The sequence below is a fragment of the Antennarius striatus genome, chromosome 19, assembly GCF_040054535.1.
Source record: "Antennarius striatus isolate MH-2024 chromosome 19, ASM4005453v1, whole genome shotgun sequence".
Classification (NCBI taxonomy): Eukaryota; Metazoa; Chordata; class Actinopteri; order Lophiiformes; family Antennariidae; genus Antennarius; species Antennarius striatus.
In genome coordinates, this window is record NC_090794.1 from 15592909 (window position 1) to 15612894 (window position 19986).

At 41.9% G+C, this 19986-nt stretch overlaps 1 protein-coding gene across 10 annotated transcripts in view; it reads right to left on the reverse strand.

Moving 5' to 3' along the window:
• utrn (utrophin) overlaps positions 1-19986 on the reverse strand; it is a 188431-nt gene that overhangs the window by 18076 nt on the left and 150369 nt on the right. For 7 of the 10 annotated variants that reach the window (XM_068341986.1, XM_068341994.1, XM_068341985.1 and 4 more), the window contains 5 exons: positions 19349-19460; positions 8348-8484; positions 4306-4344; positions 3754-3819; positions 1359-1424 (listed from right to left, as the gene is read on the reverse strand). In XM_068341986.1, coding sequence (XP_068198087.1) covers positions 1359-1424; positions 3754-3819; positions 4306-4344; positions 8348-8484; positions 19349-19460 — 420 coding nt within the window. Of the gene's footprint in view, positions 1-1358; positions 1425-3753; positions 3820-4305; positions 4345-8347; positions 8485-14770; positions 15290-15622; positions 15775-15870; positions 15938-16385; positions 16487-19348; positions 19461-19986 lie in introns of those variants that run through there. The other 3 variants (XM_068341993.1, XM_068341991.1, XR_011038911.1) reach the window with 3 other exon arrangements.

A 19986-nucleotide genomic window follows, 5' to 3' on the forward strand; every position in this document is an offset into this window, starting at 1 on the left:
AGCAGGGGAGGCAGCAAACGGAATTAAGCTTGATGCTTTCCTTCATCTTCACTCCACATCCTCAAAGGCTTTATCCATCTTCTCTAGGGTCTCTTTGCTGTGGTGGTGGAACATGTCTGTTGTTGTTTTTTTAAATTCTAAACTTGTTTTCCTTTCACTTCTGTGCCATTCAGGGAATATTTTTTTCTCGCCAGGTGCACACTTATCGACATTTCTGAAAGCACACTCGAAATTCTTGTTTGAATGGAAAACAAAATTGAAAGAAAGAAGAAAATAGAACAAGAGCCTCACAGTTCCAACACTTACCTGAAGCTCAATAACGATAAAGCTTGTAGTGGAATACTGGAGGAATCTAACCATGAGGTCAAAATTAGAACCATAACACTGATTAGAGCGCTCCTTGCGTGGAGACAGAGGTCTCTGCAGATGTTCCATCAGTCTCTCAGGCCCAGTGTTCTATTCACAGCACTGATGTTATAATCAGGAAGTACTTTCTTGCTAAAAATTTGGTTTAAAAAATAATACAAAAACAGGCCGTCAGATGACAGTTTTCATATGAAGAGGGACTCCAGGTGCAGGAAAAAAGGACTCAACTTTGTTCATCTCCACATATAATAGGAATGCATGATGTGAAGGCAGCGATGGAGAGAAGTCTCAAGCACAAATTAATTTCATAGTCACACACTGATTTGTGCAGACAATGTGCGTTTTTGGGAATATTGAACTCCACAAGTCTGTCAAAACAGGCAAGAAGCCTGTGTGTGTGTTTGTGTGCAGACACATCAGTGTGTAATGAGCGCAGACGGCATTTGTATCTCAAGAACTCATTCCTCCGATTAGGATCTCATTTGGGAAGAGTGCTTAACTGGAATGGAAGAAGACACAAGCTTTTCCACACACACTCTGGAAAGAAATCCGGCGCTCATTCTCCACTTTAGCTCTTTTTCTTTTTTCTTTTACACATTTGAATTTTTCTCATCCAATTTCATTGAAGATAAAAGGTCACTGTTTCAGTGATCCTGAAATGACTTGTCATTGTTGAACAATAATGTGTTACAGTTAGATCCAACTCCCTGTTGACTTTTTACACACTCACTCCACTTTTCTGCTGCTCTCTGTCACTTTCAACACTTTTCTTAGGTTTGGTTTGATTCACTTAAAGCAGATTCCATGGGATAATTTGACGATTAAAACAAAAGATCGACAAACATGTGATTTTTGACTTGAAAACATTTTGCCATGTACGTTTTCTCTACAAATGTACAGCTACTAGAAAATGAAAACTCATGAAAGGAGATGTGATGGAAATGTGTAGTCATATATGAGTAAAATGTCAGAAATGACGAGCGGTGACTCACATGCTCCCTGTGGCTGAGCTGCTGTCGGTGGGCAGAGAGCCGTTGGAGTGCTCCATCTGAGCCAACCTGAGGAAGAAACACCCCATTGTTACTGAAACTTTAATCACAGGGTATAACAGAAGCATTCAAAGCTGTCATCTCATCAAAGCTGAGAACACTGACATCTATACCACAGCAGCACAGAAATTCAACTCAAAGGATGTAGCAAAATCTCCAAACAAATACAAATGATGCATGTAAATGAGATGTGTAACTCTGTATGCAGGTAGAATGTAGTTATGCCTTTTGTCACACATTCAAATGAAAACGACATGCTAATGAGGCTAATTCCACAGATGAAAACCTGCATTTAATAAGATCAAAACAGAGAGGTGACTGAGCCCTTCAGTAGAATATCATGATGACACGATCAACTTGAGAATGAAGCTATGGCAGAATATTCATGGGGGAGGATGCAAAGATGTATGAATCCACTCGCGAAAAAAATCACAGTTTGCATGTTTTTCATGTAAATCTAAAGCTGAACTACCACTATCTTCAATGTCAGGCTCTGTATTTCAGGCAAAATTTTAATTCTTAGGGCTCGTGTCTGTGTCAGTGCCGATAAAACAATACAGCCAAGAAGGAGTGAGTGAAGGTTAATGATATGTGACCAGTAGAAGGCTATGTGTCCCACAGAGCAGCGCTTCTTTAGAAGATCCTCTGTGATTAAAGCTATGTGCAGGGCTCTGTTCTGACAAATGTAACCATTGTCCACCATAGAGAACATAAGCTTCACAATGATTAGAAATTCATTCAAGGAGTAAGAAAATTGTGTGGGATTACCACACAAAGCTTGTGTTAAAATCAAACATGACAGGCTTTCAATCTCTGCAGCAGCGACACAGGCCTGATGATGTTGACAATAATTAGCAGCAGATCGCATGCTGTCTGTACGGATGCATTGATGAATGCAGCAGCATCAGTGGGCGGGTAAAAACAGTGACGGTTTCTAATCTCACCAGGGAAGCCATAATGTCACCAGTCTAAAAGGTGGGAGGTTGCAGGTTTGGTAAGGCCACTAACTATGGCCTCAATTACACAACAACCTTTTCAGGAGATGATTCATCTTCATATTTTCAAATAGGTCACATAAATTATTTTCACAGAGCAACGCAGGGCCGTAATGCCATCAATTATTAGTGGTGTTGAGCTTTTGCCGGTTTTGCATTTCCTTTGATCAGTGCTACTGACCAGTTCAACGTCAGACAATATCTTCACGGATCGGCCTTTAAGGTGTGGTGGATAAATAAAAAATAATTTGAAAACAATTTTTTTTCTCAAAATTGTATTCGCAGTGTCCACCTAACAGCGCGCCAACATTTGATCTTTCTTGCTTTTGCTTGCCTGGGAGTTTCAATTTAGCAGTAACGTATTCTGTGTTAGCGGCCGGAGCGGCCCCTTTAAGAAGACAGTCATGTGACCAAGCCAAAAATCTTGACAAGCGTCAAGAGTGTCATTAATAAGGAGAAAAAACAGGGAATTTTCCAAAATAAAACATCAGTCAGAATCAGGTCAGAAATAAAAATAATAAAAGTTCTGTATTTTTTCTGTGCGGCCCGGTAAAGATTGACCCAGGGACCAGTACCAATTCGCAGTCCGGGTGTTTGGAACCCCTGCCTTAAAAAACCTTGACAGTATAAAATTGTATCCTCATAAAAAACCTCACAATTTTAAAACGGGTTTCATTATTGCTGATAACTGCAAAACAGTTCTGGCAGAAATTTGCGATTCCAACTTTAAAGCTATAGTAAACATTTTGTAGGGAATTCTTTCAAATAATTTTTTGGCTCTGTCAATAAACCAGATATTAGTGATGGTGTTCTTTTTTTGCTTTTGCTGTCTGGGAGGAAGTTCAGAAATTTTAATTTACTTTATTTCTTTGGAAACAAAGCTGATTAGTGTTAGTGGTCACTATTCCATCTCATTGCTGCCTGTCAATGTCTTAGCTCAAAAGAGCTACCGATAGTTCATATTGTCAAAATTAGATATCAGCAGCATGTGTCCTCTTTCAGTATGACCGAAAAAATACAATCTGAGATGTGTTTCTACAGAGGAATGAGAAAACAATTGGCAGATGAAAAAAGGTTGCTTACTATGGGAAGCATTTCGTAATAACAAGTCTGCATCATTTGGATGAGTAGCATAATAGTGCACTACATGGACAGACTGAAATCAACTACCCATAATTAACAGTTAAATGACTTCAGACTGGAAAACAGTGTTAAGGTCCTCCTCATTCTTTAATTAACCATTTTAAGTCTGCACCATTTACGCTCACTAAGTGATGCTTTGTCTCTCAGTTTCATGGCATCTCAAAGGATAAATGATGGCAATGGCGAAATGCAACACATACCTGGTGGCATACTGCTCTATCCTGGAGTGGGTGTCATCATGAGAGAGCTGGGGTGACTGGGATAGTCTGGAAATGAATGGTGTAACTGAGATGAATGAGATCAAGCATGCTCACACAACCTCATAAACGTGAAAAAAAATTTCATAGGCGCATGCACACGGATGCTCGCACAAGCAGGCACGCTCTAATGGCCATTTGAGACATCACCTAGAAAACAAGTCTGATGATCCTAGAAAGAAAACAGAACAGCAAGGTGATCTACCCAGCCGCTGGATGGTTTTTGACAGCAGATACTAGGATGAGCAACTGGAAGCTAGTTGAACATTTTAGAGGGATGAGGAAGGTGATAGTGAGGAAATGCTGGGTGAGTGTTTTTGGGTGCATGTTCAGTGGATCAGGCAGGCAGGCAGGTAACATGCAGCAAGGTCATGGGTTTGTCTGAGTGAGAGCTTTAAAAAAGGAAGTGAGTGCGGAGAGGAGGACGTGAAGGAGGTGTCATTAGAAGCCATTCCAGCCTGGAGATGAAGTGTTTCTGGGATCGTTGATACTCACTCATACTGCTCCGGACACATGCTGATGAGGGTGACTGGACTGTAAGAGAATAGTCAGGAGGGTGGGAGGAAAGGTACCACAAAAACAGGTCAAAACCACTCAAAAACAGAACAACAGCAGGAAAGGAGTGACAGGAAAGGTCTTTCCAAGTGCTGATTGTCTGGAATCAGCAAAAACTACAGTCACATACACCCGAAAAAATCTACACCAAAAGCAGTTGTGATCATCAGAACACATGAAGCCTACTTAAAATCGAATTTGTGTGTGAAAATATGAGGGTGGCCGTTGAAAGGCTGGAGATGGGAAGTGAACAATGCAAAACACCGTAATGCACCCTGCTCATGTGCATGAAAGGTGACGGTGAAGGGTCGGTGATGTCAGCTGTCCTACGGTACACTTGATTTAATGGTTTCTGTAAATCCCCCTGCATATAAAATTATAAGGCTAAAATTCATTCCTTTTCCTCCTTTATTCTCAGCATGATTGACTTGAATCAAATGGCAGTAAAAAAATAAATAGAAGGTATTTTGTCATTAATAATATTTTTGGCATATTGATTATTCATAATAGTAATGACTCACAGTTAATCTTAGAAATGCATAGCAAATGTTTTTATTTGCAACAAATAGAACATCCTCTCATGTGGAAAAAAAAGAAAAAAAGAACAGCGATTTCATTCAGGAGGGTGTCCAGGAATTGGTGGGGAACATTTGAGGTTAACCTTCTTTTGCCATGTGCTTTTGTTCCCACATTAAAGTAGGAAGACGTGCTGCTGGGTGGTTATACTTCTTAAAGCGAGGCAGCCAAGGTAGTCACACTTCTTTAGCTGAGAGGTGAATTTGAAATATAGCAAGGGATTCAAAATGAAAAGAGAAACCATAAAAGAAAGAAAAGGGGTGGGTTGGCAAAAGATACAGAGATAAAAAAACAACAAGCTGCTATGAATAGTTTGGTTTTTTTTGGTAGAGCAGGCGGTAGAGTGGGTCGTCCAATGTTCTGAGATCGGCGGTTCGATTCCTGCTCCCGCCCAAAAAATCCAAACACCTGGAGGTGAGCTGACAGTGGAAAGTGTCAGGTCACCTCCGGAGCACTGCAGAGGCGCCCTTGAGCAGGGCGCCATCCCCCTTACAAGTTGCTCATCTGGAGCGCACCAAGCAGGAGCTGCCCACCACTCTACCTGTCTCTGCATGCGTACAGTATACAAATTTTTTTAATGTCATTTTATTTGGCTTTATTTGGCTTTATTTATTTGGCTTTATTTTATTTATTTGGCAGTGTGCTCATTTAGTTCCATAAGTCAGCGATGTCAACTCTTGTTTGACTAAAATTGATAGCTTTGTAGGAAAGAATCATTTTCTTCTCAACCCCATTCTTGATGTGGTTGGTAACTTTTACCTTCAGATAGATGCATTTCAAAGCAGAAGCTAATAGTGATCCAAAAGCTGTTGGAGTTGATCCACTGGACGCTAAAGTTCTTGAAGACGTTTCGTCTCTCATCCAAGAGACTTCTTCAGTTCAGTACGGAAGAAGTCTCTTGGATGACTAACTATAACCATATTGACACTGACTCTATCTGGCCTATTTGCCACTCTTTCTCTGTCTCTCTTTCTCTTACCCTGTTTTTATCTTCCTTTTATTTCTTTTCCACCCAACCGGTCAAGGCAGATGGCTGCCGAAAAGAGTCTGGGTCCTGCCCGGAGTTTCTTCCTCATCAAGGGAGTTTTTCCCCGCCACTGTCACTTATGCTTGCTCTGGAGGGATCAGTTGGGTTTCTCTGTCTGTTAAAGCGCTTTGGAATGCCATGATTAAGCGCTATATGAATAAGAATTGATTAACATATTTTGTTTGGACAACTGGAATGAGCTTATACAAAAATTGATAACACACCGAAATATAAAGGTTGCTGAATTTTATCTTGCTCAACTTAGGCTGCCAACCCTGAAAACTTTGCTTCAGGAGACCTGAACCTGCAGAACCAGACATGTTAACATGATTGGGTCTTTTTGTAGCTACATAAATCAATGCAGCTCTATTTCCTGGGATTACATAAGATAAAAAGCATAAAATCCACACAGTGGGAAACCATTAGAATGTTTCACTCACATCGTCAAATATTACGATAATGAATTTAAAATCCACTACGAAATGAAGCAAAGATAGAAGCGGGAGGTGAGAGGAGGTGTTTTGTTCTCCCTAGATAGAAAAACATGGAGTGGGTGGGATTAAAAAAGAGGATAATTGAAAATTGCACACCAGTAAGATATCCAGGAGGATGTTAGAAGTGTTTTTGTTCTTTTTTAAATGGACTGATTCATCGCATTTACATTCTATAAGTTGCAATCATATTTCTATTACAAAAAACTTAAAAAATTATGTTTAGCTTATCTACATAGTTCAAGGGAGGGATCGAGATCTCATGTGACTATAAAATAAATGCATTCCATTAATAGTTAATTTCACTGAACATGGATGTGTTATGCTGACTGAACATAACCGATTGTCTTTGGAGAGGTATTAACAAAAAAATTAGAGATTCGGGTTCAATGTGAACACACACTAGTGAAAATAAGCGAACAGCTGGCTCACAGGAGAAAACCTAACACCACAGAAGGCAGTAGAAAATGATGTCTCTGTTCTAGTTTGTCATAGATCTTTGCATATTCTCACAGCTCCTTTTCCTTTTAGGCATATTTATCAGGCAAGCATCTCTGCAGGAATCATTCTTTTAAGAGGAAGTGAAGTGAAAATGGAGTGAGGTGGGAGGTGAGGATGAGGATGGGCCAGGATATGAAGGATAACAGAGGGAGTGCAATCCATCTGAGAGGTGACTTGTGTGCAACTGGATGTCAAGAAAAATCTATTGCGATAGAATAGGAAAGTCACTGTGGGTTTGCACGCACACATCTCGGAGAGTTTGGGGTGCTTAAACGTTGCAAAATGTAGAATTAGACAGCATGGGCTAACAATGCCAAATTTAAGTAAAAAAGTTATAACATTTTTATAAATTCCAGAAGGCAGAGGAGGGCAAACAATAAGTAGATCGATGTATGAAATGTAGAGTGAACAAAAAAGCAACAGTCTTAAAACAGAGAGGGTTGGTTTTCGAAAAATGCCACAATTCATAGCAACACTCTTGCAAGGACGATAAGGAGCCCGTCTGGGGTGTCAGCATAATGTGGGCCCAGTTAAAATGGCTCCAGGGGGATTTATGGCTGGCAGGAGCGAGGACATATATCAGACAGTCACAGGGACAGAGGCTGCAGGCACAAGATCTACAGCGATGGCACATGGGAAAAACCAGACAAACAAGTAAATAAACACTTAAAATGATGGGAAATTATCACAGTAACTGCAGCACAGTGAGAGTGTGTGTGAGTTAGTAAGTGTGTGTCAAGAATGTGACTTGGCTAGCATGTGACCTGAGGATATTTATGATTTAAGAACTGACATTACACTGCATTTAATTTTTCATTGACTTTAATGTTCAGTTGTTCTGTATTCTAATGTCTTGTTTGTAACAGTGGCTATGAGTCTTAATGTTTTATTTAATTCTAATGTTTTTAGCTCGATTTTAAATTCACTTCCTCTGTAAGATGCAATAAAAATGAACAAGCCTAGACTTGAAGGGGCAAACCATCCGTTCTATAAATTAAAACTCAGTGGAGTGGTAGGCAGCATGCGTTTGGATATCAGTTGGCATAAAGTTTATTCAAACTTACAAAGATGGTGGTTTTGGAGATAATTCCTCCCTCATCCTCATTGATCTACAGCAATCAAAATGGAGGTCAACTGTCCTCTATTACTCACCAGAGAACCAATTGTTTATTTTAAATGCTTTCAAGTGAACCAATCACATCTTAGGGATCTGATTTAAACCTGTCTCATTGTTAAATATTTTATTCCACTTGTAATTCTGCCATATCAGTGCGACACTCCCTTCAGGAAGCACAAAAACCTTCTGATGAATGACACACATTTGGTTTTTGGTTCAGAAAGACATTGGAATTTATCTGTTTCACAAATGTATTCCAGGATTACTTACGTTTCCATGTTGTCACCCTCGAGAACCGTCTGGACAGGCAGGTAACCTAGTCGAGGATGCTTTGCAAAATATTTCTTCGATCGAAACTTGTTCTTCAGCACTTTGGTGAAATCACGCATGTCCTCACCCGACGTTGTCTAAGGGAGTCACAAAGTTTTTGTTAGCTGTGCGTTTTTCCCACACATGCTCAGTTTCTCCTGTGCACATGCAAGCTGAACATACACCTACTATATGTTGAAGAAAATAAGCTTTTTTAATTAGATACTTAGCAAAGGTGGTCTCATGCAAAAACAGTTTTTGCCTTGCAAGCTAACAACAAATTAGTCGAACAGCTGGACCAATGAGGGAGAAAATCCGTTTGCAAGGGATTCAGACAACAGCCAGTGAAAACACACACACACACACACACACACACACAGATATACTGTACAACTCCCACAGTCACCAGAAATGCGTAAATGAGCAGCCTCTGTTGAGTTCACTTGGCGTATTGACTAATCCAGGCACTTTGAGATAGTAGCTTGAACAAACCAACAGCAATTACAGAACAATTTAAAGGGGCCCTATTATGAAAATCACACTTTTTCAGGTCTCTACATATACTGTACATAGTGGTCCTCCCTAACCCGACCAACTCCTAGAATCTGGTAAACAAACACTTCCTGCATCAATAGATATTTGGAGTTTTAGGAAGTCATGGCTCTGAACGACTCAAATTGATCATAAAGCTCTAGAATAGGTATTCTTGACACACTGTGCTATTGGACAGAGTATTGGACGATATGGATGGGTGGACATGCTTAAGGGCGTGGACGATATGGATGGTCATTCCCTAGACGGAGTTCTTTGTGTCGGAGGTGAGGCAGCAGTCTGTTGAAATGGCTTCCGTGAGAAGGAGACAAGGTAGTTGCGCAGTTGTTGATTGTACAAATCAACACCAGTGTTTATTTTTGATCCCATCCAATGAAGAACAGAAGAGAGCATTTAAATTTTAATGGCAATGTGCCGGCTACATCGCCTGCACGTTTGTTTGTGTGTGCGAACCACTTCACTCCAGCCTGTTTTAGCAATGAGGGTCAGTACAGAATGGGCTTTGCCTGAGACTGATCCTCATTCAAGGATCACTCCCAACCAAGGAACTGCACCCTGGTTACAGGTAAGTCTCACCACATTTATCTTTTTAGCAGCTGTCTGTTAGCATGAGTGATCGAGTGCAATTTGGCTAATTAGGTAGTACTGCTTTGTTTCCTATTTGCGTGTGTGCGCTCCAACACGTGTGTGCATGCTAAACCTACAGTATCTAGGTGCAACGCACATAGGTTGGGCTCACATTTTATCTTTTTTCCTGCTGTCTGTCAGCATGAATGAAGTCGTGTTATGCTAGGCTATGTAGGGAGGTCTCCTTTGTTTCGCGTTTGCGTGTTGCATGTGTGCGTGCCGGACCTACAGTATAAAGCTAAAACGCACATAAGTTGGTCTCATATTTTCTTTCCTATTATTTGTCAGCATAAATAAAGTCAACTTATGCTAGGCTAAGTAGGGAGTTGTGCTTTGTTTCGTATTGTGTGTGCGCGCGCACGTGTTAGAGTCGATTGTTGGGCATCATAGCGACAACGCACACAGGTCTGTCCTTCTTATCCAATATCAGAACATTGGTGTCCTAAAATTAGTGTCCCTCTTCCTTGTGCATCCTTTCAGCCTACAGTGTCAAAGGACGTGGTGTAGCTGTAGTATGTTGTTGCGCTGTATGATGAAACCGGGACAGCCTATATTTTGAAATTTTCTATAAGGGAAGTTTATACTTTTATTTTGAAATGCGGAAATTTGCATTTCCGTTTACATGTTAGGGTTTTTGACGGGGGTTCGAAAAGAAGTTCTCCGGGTGTGCGAGAGACAAGCATTCATTCATTAATTCGTGGATGGACATAGTTAGATGGAGACGTACCCTAGCATAAATGCTACTGGTCTGCCATGTGCGAACCTTGGATTCCTGCTCGCTAACAATTAAAATCATTGCCGAAAGGAGAAGGTGTCTTCATTTTGCCATAACTATAAAAATTACACAACGCAGAGTTAAACCCACTACAAAAATTGGTGCCGTGACCCTTCGACTGGTTGGCTGGAGCTGACCACCTTCGTTGCTGCAGTACGAGCTACGACGCGGGAATCTGCGAGGTTTCGGCGGGAACCAGATTATTAGGAGGCTATCGGACGTGTGCACTGGTGTCATCTTTCCTGCTCGGACTGAATGAAGAAACTTTATCCTTTGTGAACTGATTCAAAGTGCTGAGGATTCATACGAACATTGTATTCTGTTTCTTTCAGCAGTTGGTGACTTGTTTGTTGCTAATATTCTCACTGTGATAATTGTACGTTGCATCAATATGGATTCATTTAACGTTAATCCGTTTATGAGTGGGGGACGTGGTAGAGGTGTTTTGATGTATACCCCTGTGTCAAAGTCCACGCCAGGGAGCCGTGTAGAGCCATGTCACTCTATGGAATGGAGCGGGTTACGGGGATTGAGTGACTCTGTAGTCATGCCACTGCCATTTAGTCCAGGTTTGTCACCTATAGACCCCCCACTTCAGAACGTGACCGATTCCGGGTTGGGAGCATCTCCTGGCCAGCTCGCAGAGCTGGTGAGGTCGATTGGAGCTGAGATCGGCGAGTCCATTAAAGCTAGTCTACAGCGTGCAAATTCCTCTGACCGAACACCGGAAGTGGCCGCCGATGGATGTTGGAATGTTTCCCATTCAGGCCACTGTGGTGCCACTGTCATTGATGCATCTAAATTGAACTTAGTGTTACGATCTGATATCAATGCTCCGCCTTACTTTAGGGGGGATAGCTCAGATAAGTACTCTCTTTCAGAGTGGGAGGAGCTAATGCAAAATTACTCTGTGAAACAAGGTTTCATTGGAAAAAAATGTGTCGATGAGGTTGTGGGTCGGTTAATGGGCAGAGCTAGGGATATTACCGAAGTATGGCTGCGCAGCAACCCTGATGTTACAGACGTCAATGTGATATATGGTGTTCTCAGATGCCATTTTGGGGATGTTGTACATTTGGACCTGCCTTTGGCTGATTTTTACGCGGTGTTGCCTTTAGCTGGAGAAAGATCTTTAGATTACTGGATTAGGCTCAACAAAGCAGCTGAATTGACAGAACAATGCCTCGTCAGTAAAGGTGAACCTACTACTGATCTGAATCGCCATGTAGTCATCATGTTTATCCGCAACTGTCCTGACAAAGATTTGGCTCTGATTTTTAAAACCAAGCCCCCTCGTGAGTGGTCCGCTAAGGAAGTGCAGGAACACCTGGATAATAACAGAAAGGTGCAGACATTTTGTGGGGCCCAGAGCTCTGTACAGACAGGGGTGGAGGGTATATCGAGCCAGGGTGGGACAGTTTGTGAAATGCGAAAGTGGCTGATGTTTCCCCATGCATTGCTTTGGAAGATTTTGAGGATGGTGGTGAACAAGTGATTCAGCAGTGCGTGGGGAGGGTCAGCACTGACAGTTGTGACAGTTTGAAATCACAGGGCTCAGGGAGAAATCGTGCGAGAAACAGAAATGCTAGACTAAAGAATTTGGGACTCCAGGAATTGGCAGAAGATGAGTGTGAGACATCTCCATTCTGGAAAGAGAAACTGTCTGACCTGATCGTGAAGTATGAGAGGGTGTTTTCCAGACATAATTTGGATTGTGGAGAGGCTACTGGGTTTTGTCATTGCATTCGTTTGACTGATGACCGTCCCTTCCGCTTGCCATACCGTCGTCTCTCACCTGCTCACTACCAAAAGTTGAGGGAGACACTGGACGAAATGGAAGAGCGGGACATAATCAGAAAATCGAGTAGTGAGTATGCTTCTCCCTTGGTTTTGTGCTGGAAGAAAAATGGCCAACTGAGACTGTGCACTGATTTTCGCTGGCTTAATGCTCGTACAGTTAAGGATGCACACTTGGATGCACACTTGGAAAGTCGCATACCACGCCATATGGGTAATGGCCAGGCTGAACGTTTTAACCGCACTTTGGGTTCAATGATTCGGGTGTTACCGCCTCGCTCGAAAGTGAAATGGCCTCAAATGTTGAATACGCTGACTTTTGCATACAATTGCACCGTTCATGAAACCACAGGGTTCCCACCTTTCTTTCTGATGTTTGGTCGTACGCCTCGGTTGCCTGTGGATGTGATGTTTGAAAGTGTTCTCTTGGATGGGGAGACGGTGGATGTTGACAAGTATTTTCAATCTCTTGGGGAAGATCTGAGAGAGGCCATGTCACTTGCTCAAAAACGTATCAGTACACGGCAGGCCAAACAAGCTGAGGTGTATAATGAGAAAATGAAGGGTTTCTCTGTTGAGGTAGGTGACAGAGTCCTGCTGGCCAACAAGGGGGAAAGGGGGAAAAAGAAATTGGCTGATCGGTGGGAGAATGCCGTTTATGTGGTTGCTAGCAAGAATGACCAGCTTCACACGTACAAGATTCGACACCCAGTTTCAGGTCGGTGCAGGACAGTACATAGGAATCTGATCATGCCTGTTAATTTTCTGCCTCTACCATCGTGGGATGAGGCTGATCAGGACGACTTTTCTGTTTCCAGCGGGTGCCAGAGCCAAGATGCAAGTATGATGAGTGACTTGGAGCGGAGTGATGTCAGGACTGCCCGGTGGGTATCTGACATGTCTGAACATCCGGTTGTGGATGAGGAAGATCGGTTCATGCCATCTATTGCTCATGGTGCTGTCACTGGGTCTGGGGATGATCTGAGTGGGCAGGCGATGGGTGTTCCAAGGGTTGGTGAAAGTTCCGGGAATGGGGACACAAGGTCTGCGGGGTCATGCTCAGGTGACTGCCAGTTGATGAATTGGTTCAGTGACACTGGTAGTGTTGGGACTGTGTTTGGTGTTTCTGCAGATACGGTTGGAACTTCACGCGGGGGATCTGTGGCCATGAGTGATGTTCGACCTGTGTCTAATGTTCATGGGGAGGGTGCTGTGGGTTCTTTACAAGGGGGGACTCCGCACTAGATTGGGCAGGTTGGTGAGACCTGTTAATAGACTTATTCAGTCTATGTCTACGCAGAGGGTTCAGTTTGTGGATTAGGAAGTAGGTTTTCCTCTAGGGGTTCATATTGTGCTGTTGGGGTGAAGTTTTGTTTTGTTCTGCCGTGCTTTCATTTTCTTTAATTTTGTACAGGTGTATGGTATAAGAAGGGTGCATTTTAATAACTATGTATTCCGGAGCTTGTATAAATGTGTATATGGCACATTTTCCCATGGTGAAGTGTGAGTTTGATCACCTCATTCTTTTCCTGATCCTTAATTGGATAGTCGTGTTGACTGGATGGGCTAATAACTGTGTTATAGTGAGGGGAATTACTTAGTTGCACTTATATCTGTGACACCATATTTTTTTATTTTTGTTTTGGTTAATGGGTTGTATGTTGCTTGGGGTTTAGATTGTGAGCCTTGTTCATCATGCAGCGCAAAACAGTGGGGGTGAATGTAGCTGTAGTATGTTGTTGCGCTGTATGATGAAACCGGGACAGCCTATATTTTGAAATTTTCTATAAGGGAAGTTTATACTTTTATTTTGAAATGCAGAAATTTGCATTTCCGTTTACATGTTAGGGTTTTTGACGGGGGTTCGAAAAGAAGTTCTCCGGGTGTGCGAGAGACAAGCAGGTGCAGCGGACGGAGGAGAAACGGGATGACGGTGCTTTGAGAAGTCAACTGGTGGACGTTTCTTGCGAGCTTTACGGAAAAAGTTCCGCTCGTCAGGTCCATTGCTGTGGACCCTTGCCGACCCCAGTAAGGACAATTCATTAATTCGTGGATGGACATAGTTAGATGGAGACGTACCCTAGCATAAATGCTACTGGTCTGCCATGTGCGAACCTTGGATTCCTGCTCGCTAACAATTAAAATCATTGCCGAAAGGAGAAGGTGTCTTCATTTTGCCATAACTATAAAAATTACACAACGCAGAGTTAAACCCACTACAGTGGCATGCCAAACAGACCCAGTGGACACTCATACTGCTGGTACACAGCTGTCCTTCAGGACTCTTCATTCCCACAGGTATGTTCAAGTCATATTCCATACAATGTGTTTTAATAAAATTGGTTAGACTAATTTTCTAAATATTGTTGTCTACAGGTTTAAGGGAGTGCACATGAGTTGATAGTAGTTCAGTAAATAATAGTGTTGTGTATTGGAATATTCCAGCAAGACAGTAAGTGAAGTTTAGTATAAAAAGTTTTGAGACAGATTCATGTCATATATTGTTTTGACTCCTTATTTCATTATGTTTGGTGTACCCCTCTAAAAGATCCACTTTTCAAAGGCTTTTGAAGGGACAATGCGACAATGAATCAAACCTCACAAGACAGAACCAACAATCTGTTAGTGTTGCAATATTTTAATATTTCAAACAAACATGTTTTGAAATTCTGTCGGTAATTGCTAACAACACAGTAAAAAGTAACCATACAAATAAATAAATTAGTAGGAAGTACCAGGATGTACTCTGAACAAATTTCTTTCTAAACAAAGAAATGAATCAAACAATATCAATAACAGTAAAGGTATATCTTTGTGTTTTATTGAACAGGTTTTGTAGCTAACATGTTGGACCTCATATTTGACAAAGTCTTGGTGGACCCCATGCCATACACAAATGAGATGTTGTCCATTCCTGTCCCAGAGAATCTGTCTGCCCAATATGAGCGTCCGGACAAGGAGGAGGTCATTGCCAGCTACATTACCAGGTTCAACCAAGACTCAGTCTAAATCCAGCGTAGTGGCCTTCATCTTCAGGAAATTCCTGGCGTATGTGAAGGACCAGACAGGCTGGAATGTTGACCCGGATTCTGCACCCTAAGGAGCCCCAGCACCAGCCAACAAAGGTGCGATAGGCCAGATGTCTGCTCCGTCTACAGAAAAAGGACACAAAATTATTTATTTCACAATGTTTTCAATCCTGAGTATTACAACTGTTGTTGATTTCCTGATAGGATGGCCCTGTGTTCTCATTATTGTTATTGGATGTATTGTTTTATGTAAATAAATGTTTGTGTATGTCAACAAAAATGGATTGTGAATACCAAAAAATGTTCAACATGTCTATTAATAAGACAAAAATCAAGGTGTCGCAAATACAATATATTAAACTTTGTGTTACTGCATTAATGAATTGCCTGATGAAGCAAAATAAGACATACAGTAACTGTAGTTTTTATTCTTAAAATTTTCAAAGCACGACTTACCGATGTATACGTCTCAAACGTGAAGGGTCATACTCAGCCCTAAGTATGTGACCGGCCATTTGTAGGGTGTACACGTTTAGGCACACAGGCTGGAACCCAGGATGTTGAGTCATGAACGTAACCTCATCAACCTCCTGCAGACGGCTCCTAACCTACAGTGAAAAACATGGTAAAGGTCATTTGAATTTACAGTTGTAAAAGTAGCCAAATAGGGACATAATTTTGTGGTTTAGCTGTGAGCTTTCTACCTGTGGTATTTCCAAACAGCAGATGTTTACTGCTGCTGGCATACATTCATAGTGTCCACAGGAACACCTGTACAAAAGGTGAAGACAGCTCAAAATAGAGTAGATAAAGGATACATCTATTCACCATTAACCTGGTGTGATGGTGGCAGGTGTTAGCTCCGTGTATCTTGTCACAGAGGACTGCCTCAAATATTTTGCAGCTTAGTAATGGGTTAAATCAATGTGATAGAAAAATAAAGTAACTTAGCCGTGAGCAGAAGCTAGCATTAGCCACAAGGTAATAACTCAGAACCACCATCAGATTTTACTGTTACTAATAGCAACATTTTAGCCTTGAACGTCCGTATATATACAACATAAACAATTCATAATAAGACATGACATTATTACTGTGCGATGAGAGGTGGGAGTAGAAACAAAAGTAGCTACCGGACGATGCTAAAGTCCTGTGATGACGTAGGTTACAAAACAAAACACAACAGAGAACCAACTAAGTAACGTTCACACGTACTAACCATTCAGAAACGTCCTGTTGCAGCCGCACAGTCTGTGTTTCTTCAGGAGCCCCCACTTCTGGGTCCGACTCGGTCATAAATGTACGGCGACACAATGGGTCCTCCAAACATAATGATAACATAATGATAACAAATGTAATGCCGGTCAGTGTCCCGTTAGCCTAACGCTCTCCTTCAGAGGGGCGTGACCCAGGTGAAGGAGGCATTGACCAGCGGAGCTCATTAACATACTACAGCCGGAGGCCTGAAATGAAGCATTTTGTGAGTAGCTCAGACATGCGATTTTGAAAAGCTGATATTTAGGACCACAGATCACTTTAGGTCAAAATATTTGGAATACTTTAACTAAAGCTGGATGAGAATTTATGCAGCTTTTTATGTGTGTGTTTGTGTTAGTTCCTTAGTGTGTCAATCTGGACAAAGTCTTATTTGGCTCAGCAACACAATAACAATATGGATATAGTGGGCAGTGGACGAAAAACAACAGGGGGTAGTTCATGCAGTAAAGGTACTGAGCTACAATAAACTTGTTAGAGGGTTGGAGACACAAATGCTAGACAGCGGAAAGGATGTAAGTAAACATTCACAGTCCAGCCCAAACATCATCATCATTTGGGAGACATAAAACATTGCAAGAACAGTAATCAATACAGCACAGCAGTGAATCTGACATTTCATATCACTGACAAACCCCACTGGATCTGTGAAAATGCCACAACCATAAAAATGAAAACCTAATAAAAAAGGCAATATTCTTGAAATGAAACAAACAGGACAAAGATGAAAGAACAAATCTTTTGAATGACCGGACTGAGTCCCACAAAATTCACTATCTAACGCTCTTAATCTGGTTTTGTGGCATCATTACTCGGCACAGACTTGATATTTTCAAATGCATAAAACTGATACATGATTTGTCTGTGTAGGTTCTCAGTCATCCAGGTCATGGTTATCCAAAAGCTGTTTGAGTTGATCCACTGGACGCTAATGACCCTCATTAGCATACAAAGATGAAACTCACATCTCAGCGACCCCCTTTGGCACCCCCACCAACAATCGTTGAGAAGCCAGACGGGTGTCAACGACGGTCTTTGGAATGTGAATAGCACTGACCACACCCCACAGGGTTTATAAACTGGGACAAGATCAGCGACCCTCTGAACTGAAGAAGTCTCTTGGATGAGAGACGAAACATCTTCAAGAACTTTAACGTCCAGTGGATCTACTCAAACAGCTTTTGGATACATGATTTGGTTTAAGAATGGGTTGCTGGGCTTGTGCTAGCCATTCGCCACTTCGCCATAGGCAAAGTGAATTCCAGATTGGCTACAAGGTTTTTAGACTGTGTAGCCACAGTGGCTTTCTTATTTTTATGGAAAAAAGGCTAAAACTTACGACTTTTTTGCTCACTAGCGGCGCTCGCTATTTCCGCTGGCGAGCGGCGCTCGCGCCACTACTTCCGCTAGCGAGCGCCGCTACTGCCGCTAGCGAGGGCTGCTATTTCCTTTAGCGTGCGGCGCTAGCGCCGCTACTTCTGCTAGCAAACGGCGCTAGCGCCGCTATTTCCACATGCCGACGGAATTTAGCCGAAGCATGCCGACGGAAATAGCCGAAGTGACCTGAACGCTCCCAATCATTAAATATGCACTCGGGTCATGACCTTCTTTCGTCCAATGAAAAACAAAAATATTGTCTTTTTACAAGCTGATCCCGCGAATTGGTGTAAGACAAGGTGAGGACGATCGATCAAAAGAATCCAGTGTTTTATAGTAGAGTTTGTGTTAAAGTCCTCATTAATAAACAAATGGTGAATGCTGAGAGGGGGGAGCAGTGGTAACAGACCGATCAGAAGGTAAATGAAAGATATTATCAATACTTGTTTGTCGTCTTAGACTTTTGTTCCCTATGACCGGCAGGAATAACCAGCGATGCATGTAAATATGTATTCACCTTGCTTGCTATTTTTCATGCTTTTTTAAATTGAAATGAAAAATCAAAGTTGAAATGTCTTCTAGTCTAAGTAAAACTTGAGTAATATTTTGTAGAACTGTATCTTCACATAGTGAATGGAAGTTTTCAATTGTTGAATATCACATTCATACCTGCATAAAGTAGGGCAGAAATAAAGATAGTTCAGCTTGAACTGCTGACTTTAGTGTATTTTTGTAGGTAAACTGAACAGAAGATTTTGCCCTCAGAATGCAGGACAACAACCCCATTTTCTAAAAAAATTTCCCGGGGGAGGCCCCTGGACACCCCCCAGTCCCCCCCCCCCCGCGACGAGCGTTGGTCGTCCGCCCGTGCGCCACTGTCTTGGACACAGAGTGTGGCTTTTTGTGGCTTGCTCAATTATTTTACACTGAGCCACAGTGGCTTAGTCATACTAGCTCCTAGTGCAAGCCCAGGGTTGGAAATAATTAGGAATAGTACTAATATTTTTGTGGCATCAGAAAATTTCCTCTTGCTGTAATTAGATTTAGACATTGGATAAATCTTAAAACTACGTTCTCACTAAGTCAACTTATTATGCAGTTCAATACAGTTCTATTATTTTTGAAACGTAACAATATCGAGCTTGATGCAATATTTTTGCCAAACAGTCTGAACTCTATCCATTCCACTGCTGGTTCTGCTCAGGCTGAGCTATGTCTGAGGTGTTGGGCACAATAGAGCAAGCGACTGTCAATAACTTGCTTGTATTGGGCTCCACTGACTGTTCCCTGTTTCCTCATATTTTTTTAAAGAAAAACTGGAATGACTACAGGACGCAGTAGGTATATGTACTTTATACTATACTATAAAATACTTGTAGGGTGATAAGGACTGAGAATAGAGTATAGAAGACCATAGAATTCCACGTATTGATGAATTGAAGCATGAGTTAAGTGCAAGGTAATAAATTCTCACTGAATTAAAATATATTGATATAATGGGTTTGTCTGTGCGCTATGTTGCTCCCTCACCGGTGTACAGTACTCCACCATAGGGTAGTTCAGCTTGTGACCCTTGGCTGTGCGCCCAGAAAAGAAGCAACTCTGACACACGTCATAGTTGAAATGCTTCAAACTGCGATACCTGGAGGGAGGAGAGAGAGAGAGGCCAAAAGTGAAATGAGTTGATAAACAGTGTTGGGATTTTACTATCCTGCCATCAGTGTGTGTGTGTTTGCGTGTGTGTGGTTGAGCACATATATGATCTGCTCTCCAGGAGGCCCGAGCCAGTAGTGCCATTTCACTCCCAATCGCCCACCAACACAGAGAAACCCTTTTCAGTATAGTGAAGCTGTGGCAGACAGTTATAACTGTCAATTATGACCACAACAGCACCTGTAACCAGTCATCCATACAGCAGCTAAATTGAGACAGGATCCATTCCGACATAATAGCTCCAGTCTTTTATCTTTCTCTCCTTTCCAACCCTCCCAAGGTTAGCTGACTGATGAGTTACAACAGAATGCCATATATCAAAGGATCTCAGTGTGCATCTAACACCACCAAGTCAAATATACCATTATGTCCTGACACATATCATACTGGAGCTGGAGGCAGTTATTCACCTTCACAGCAGGTGGTGCTCAGATAGGCTTTAATTAATGAGTTTA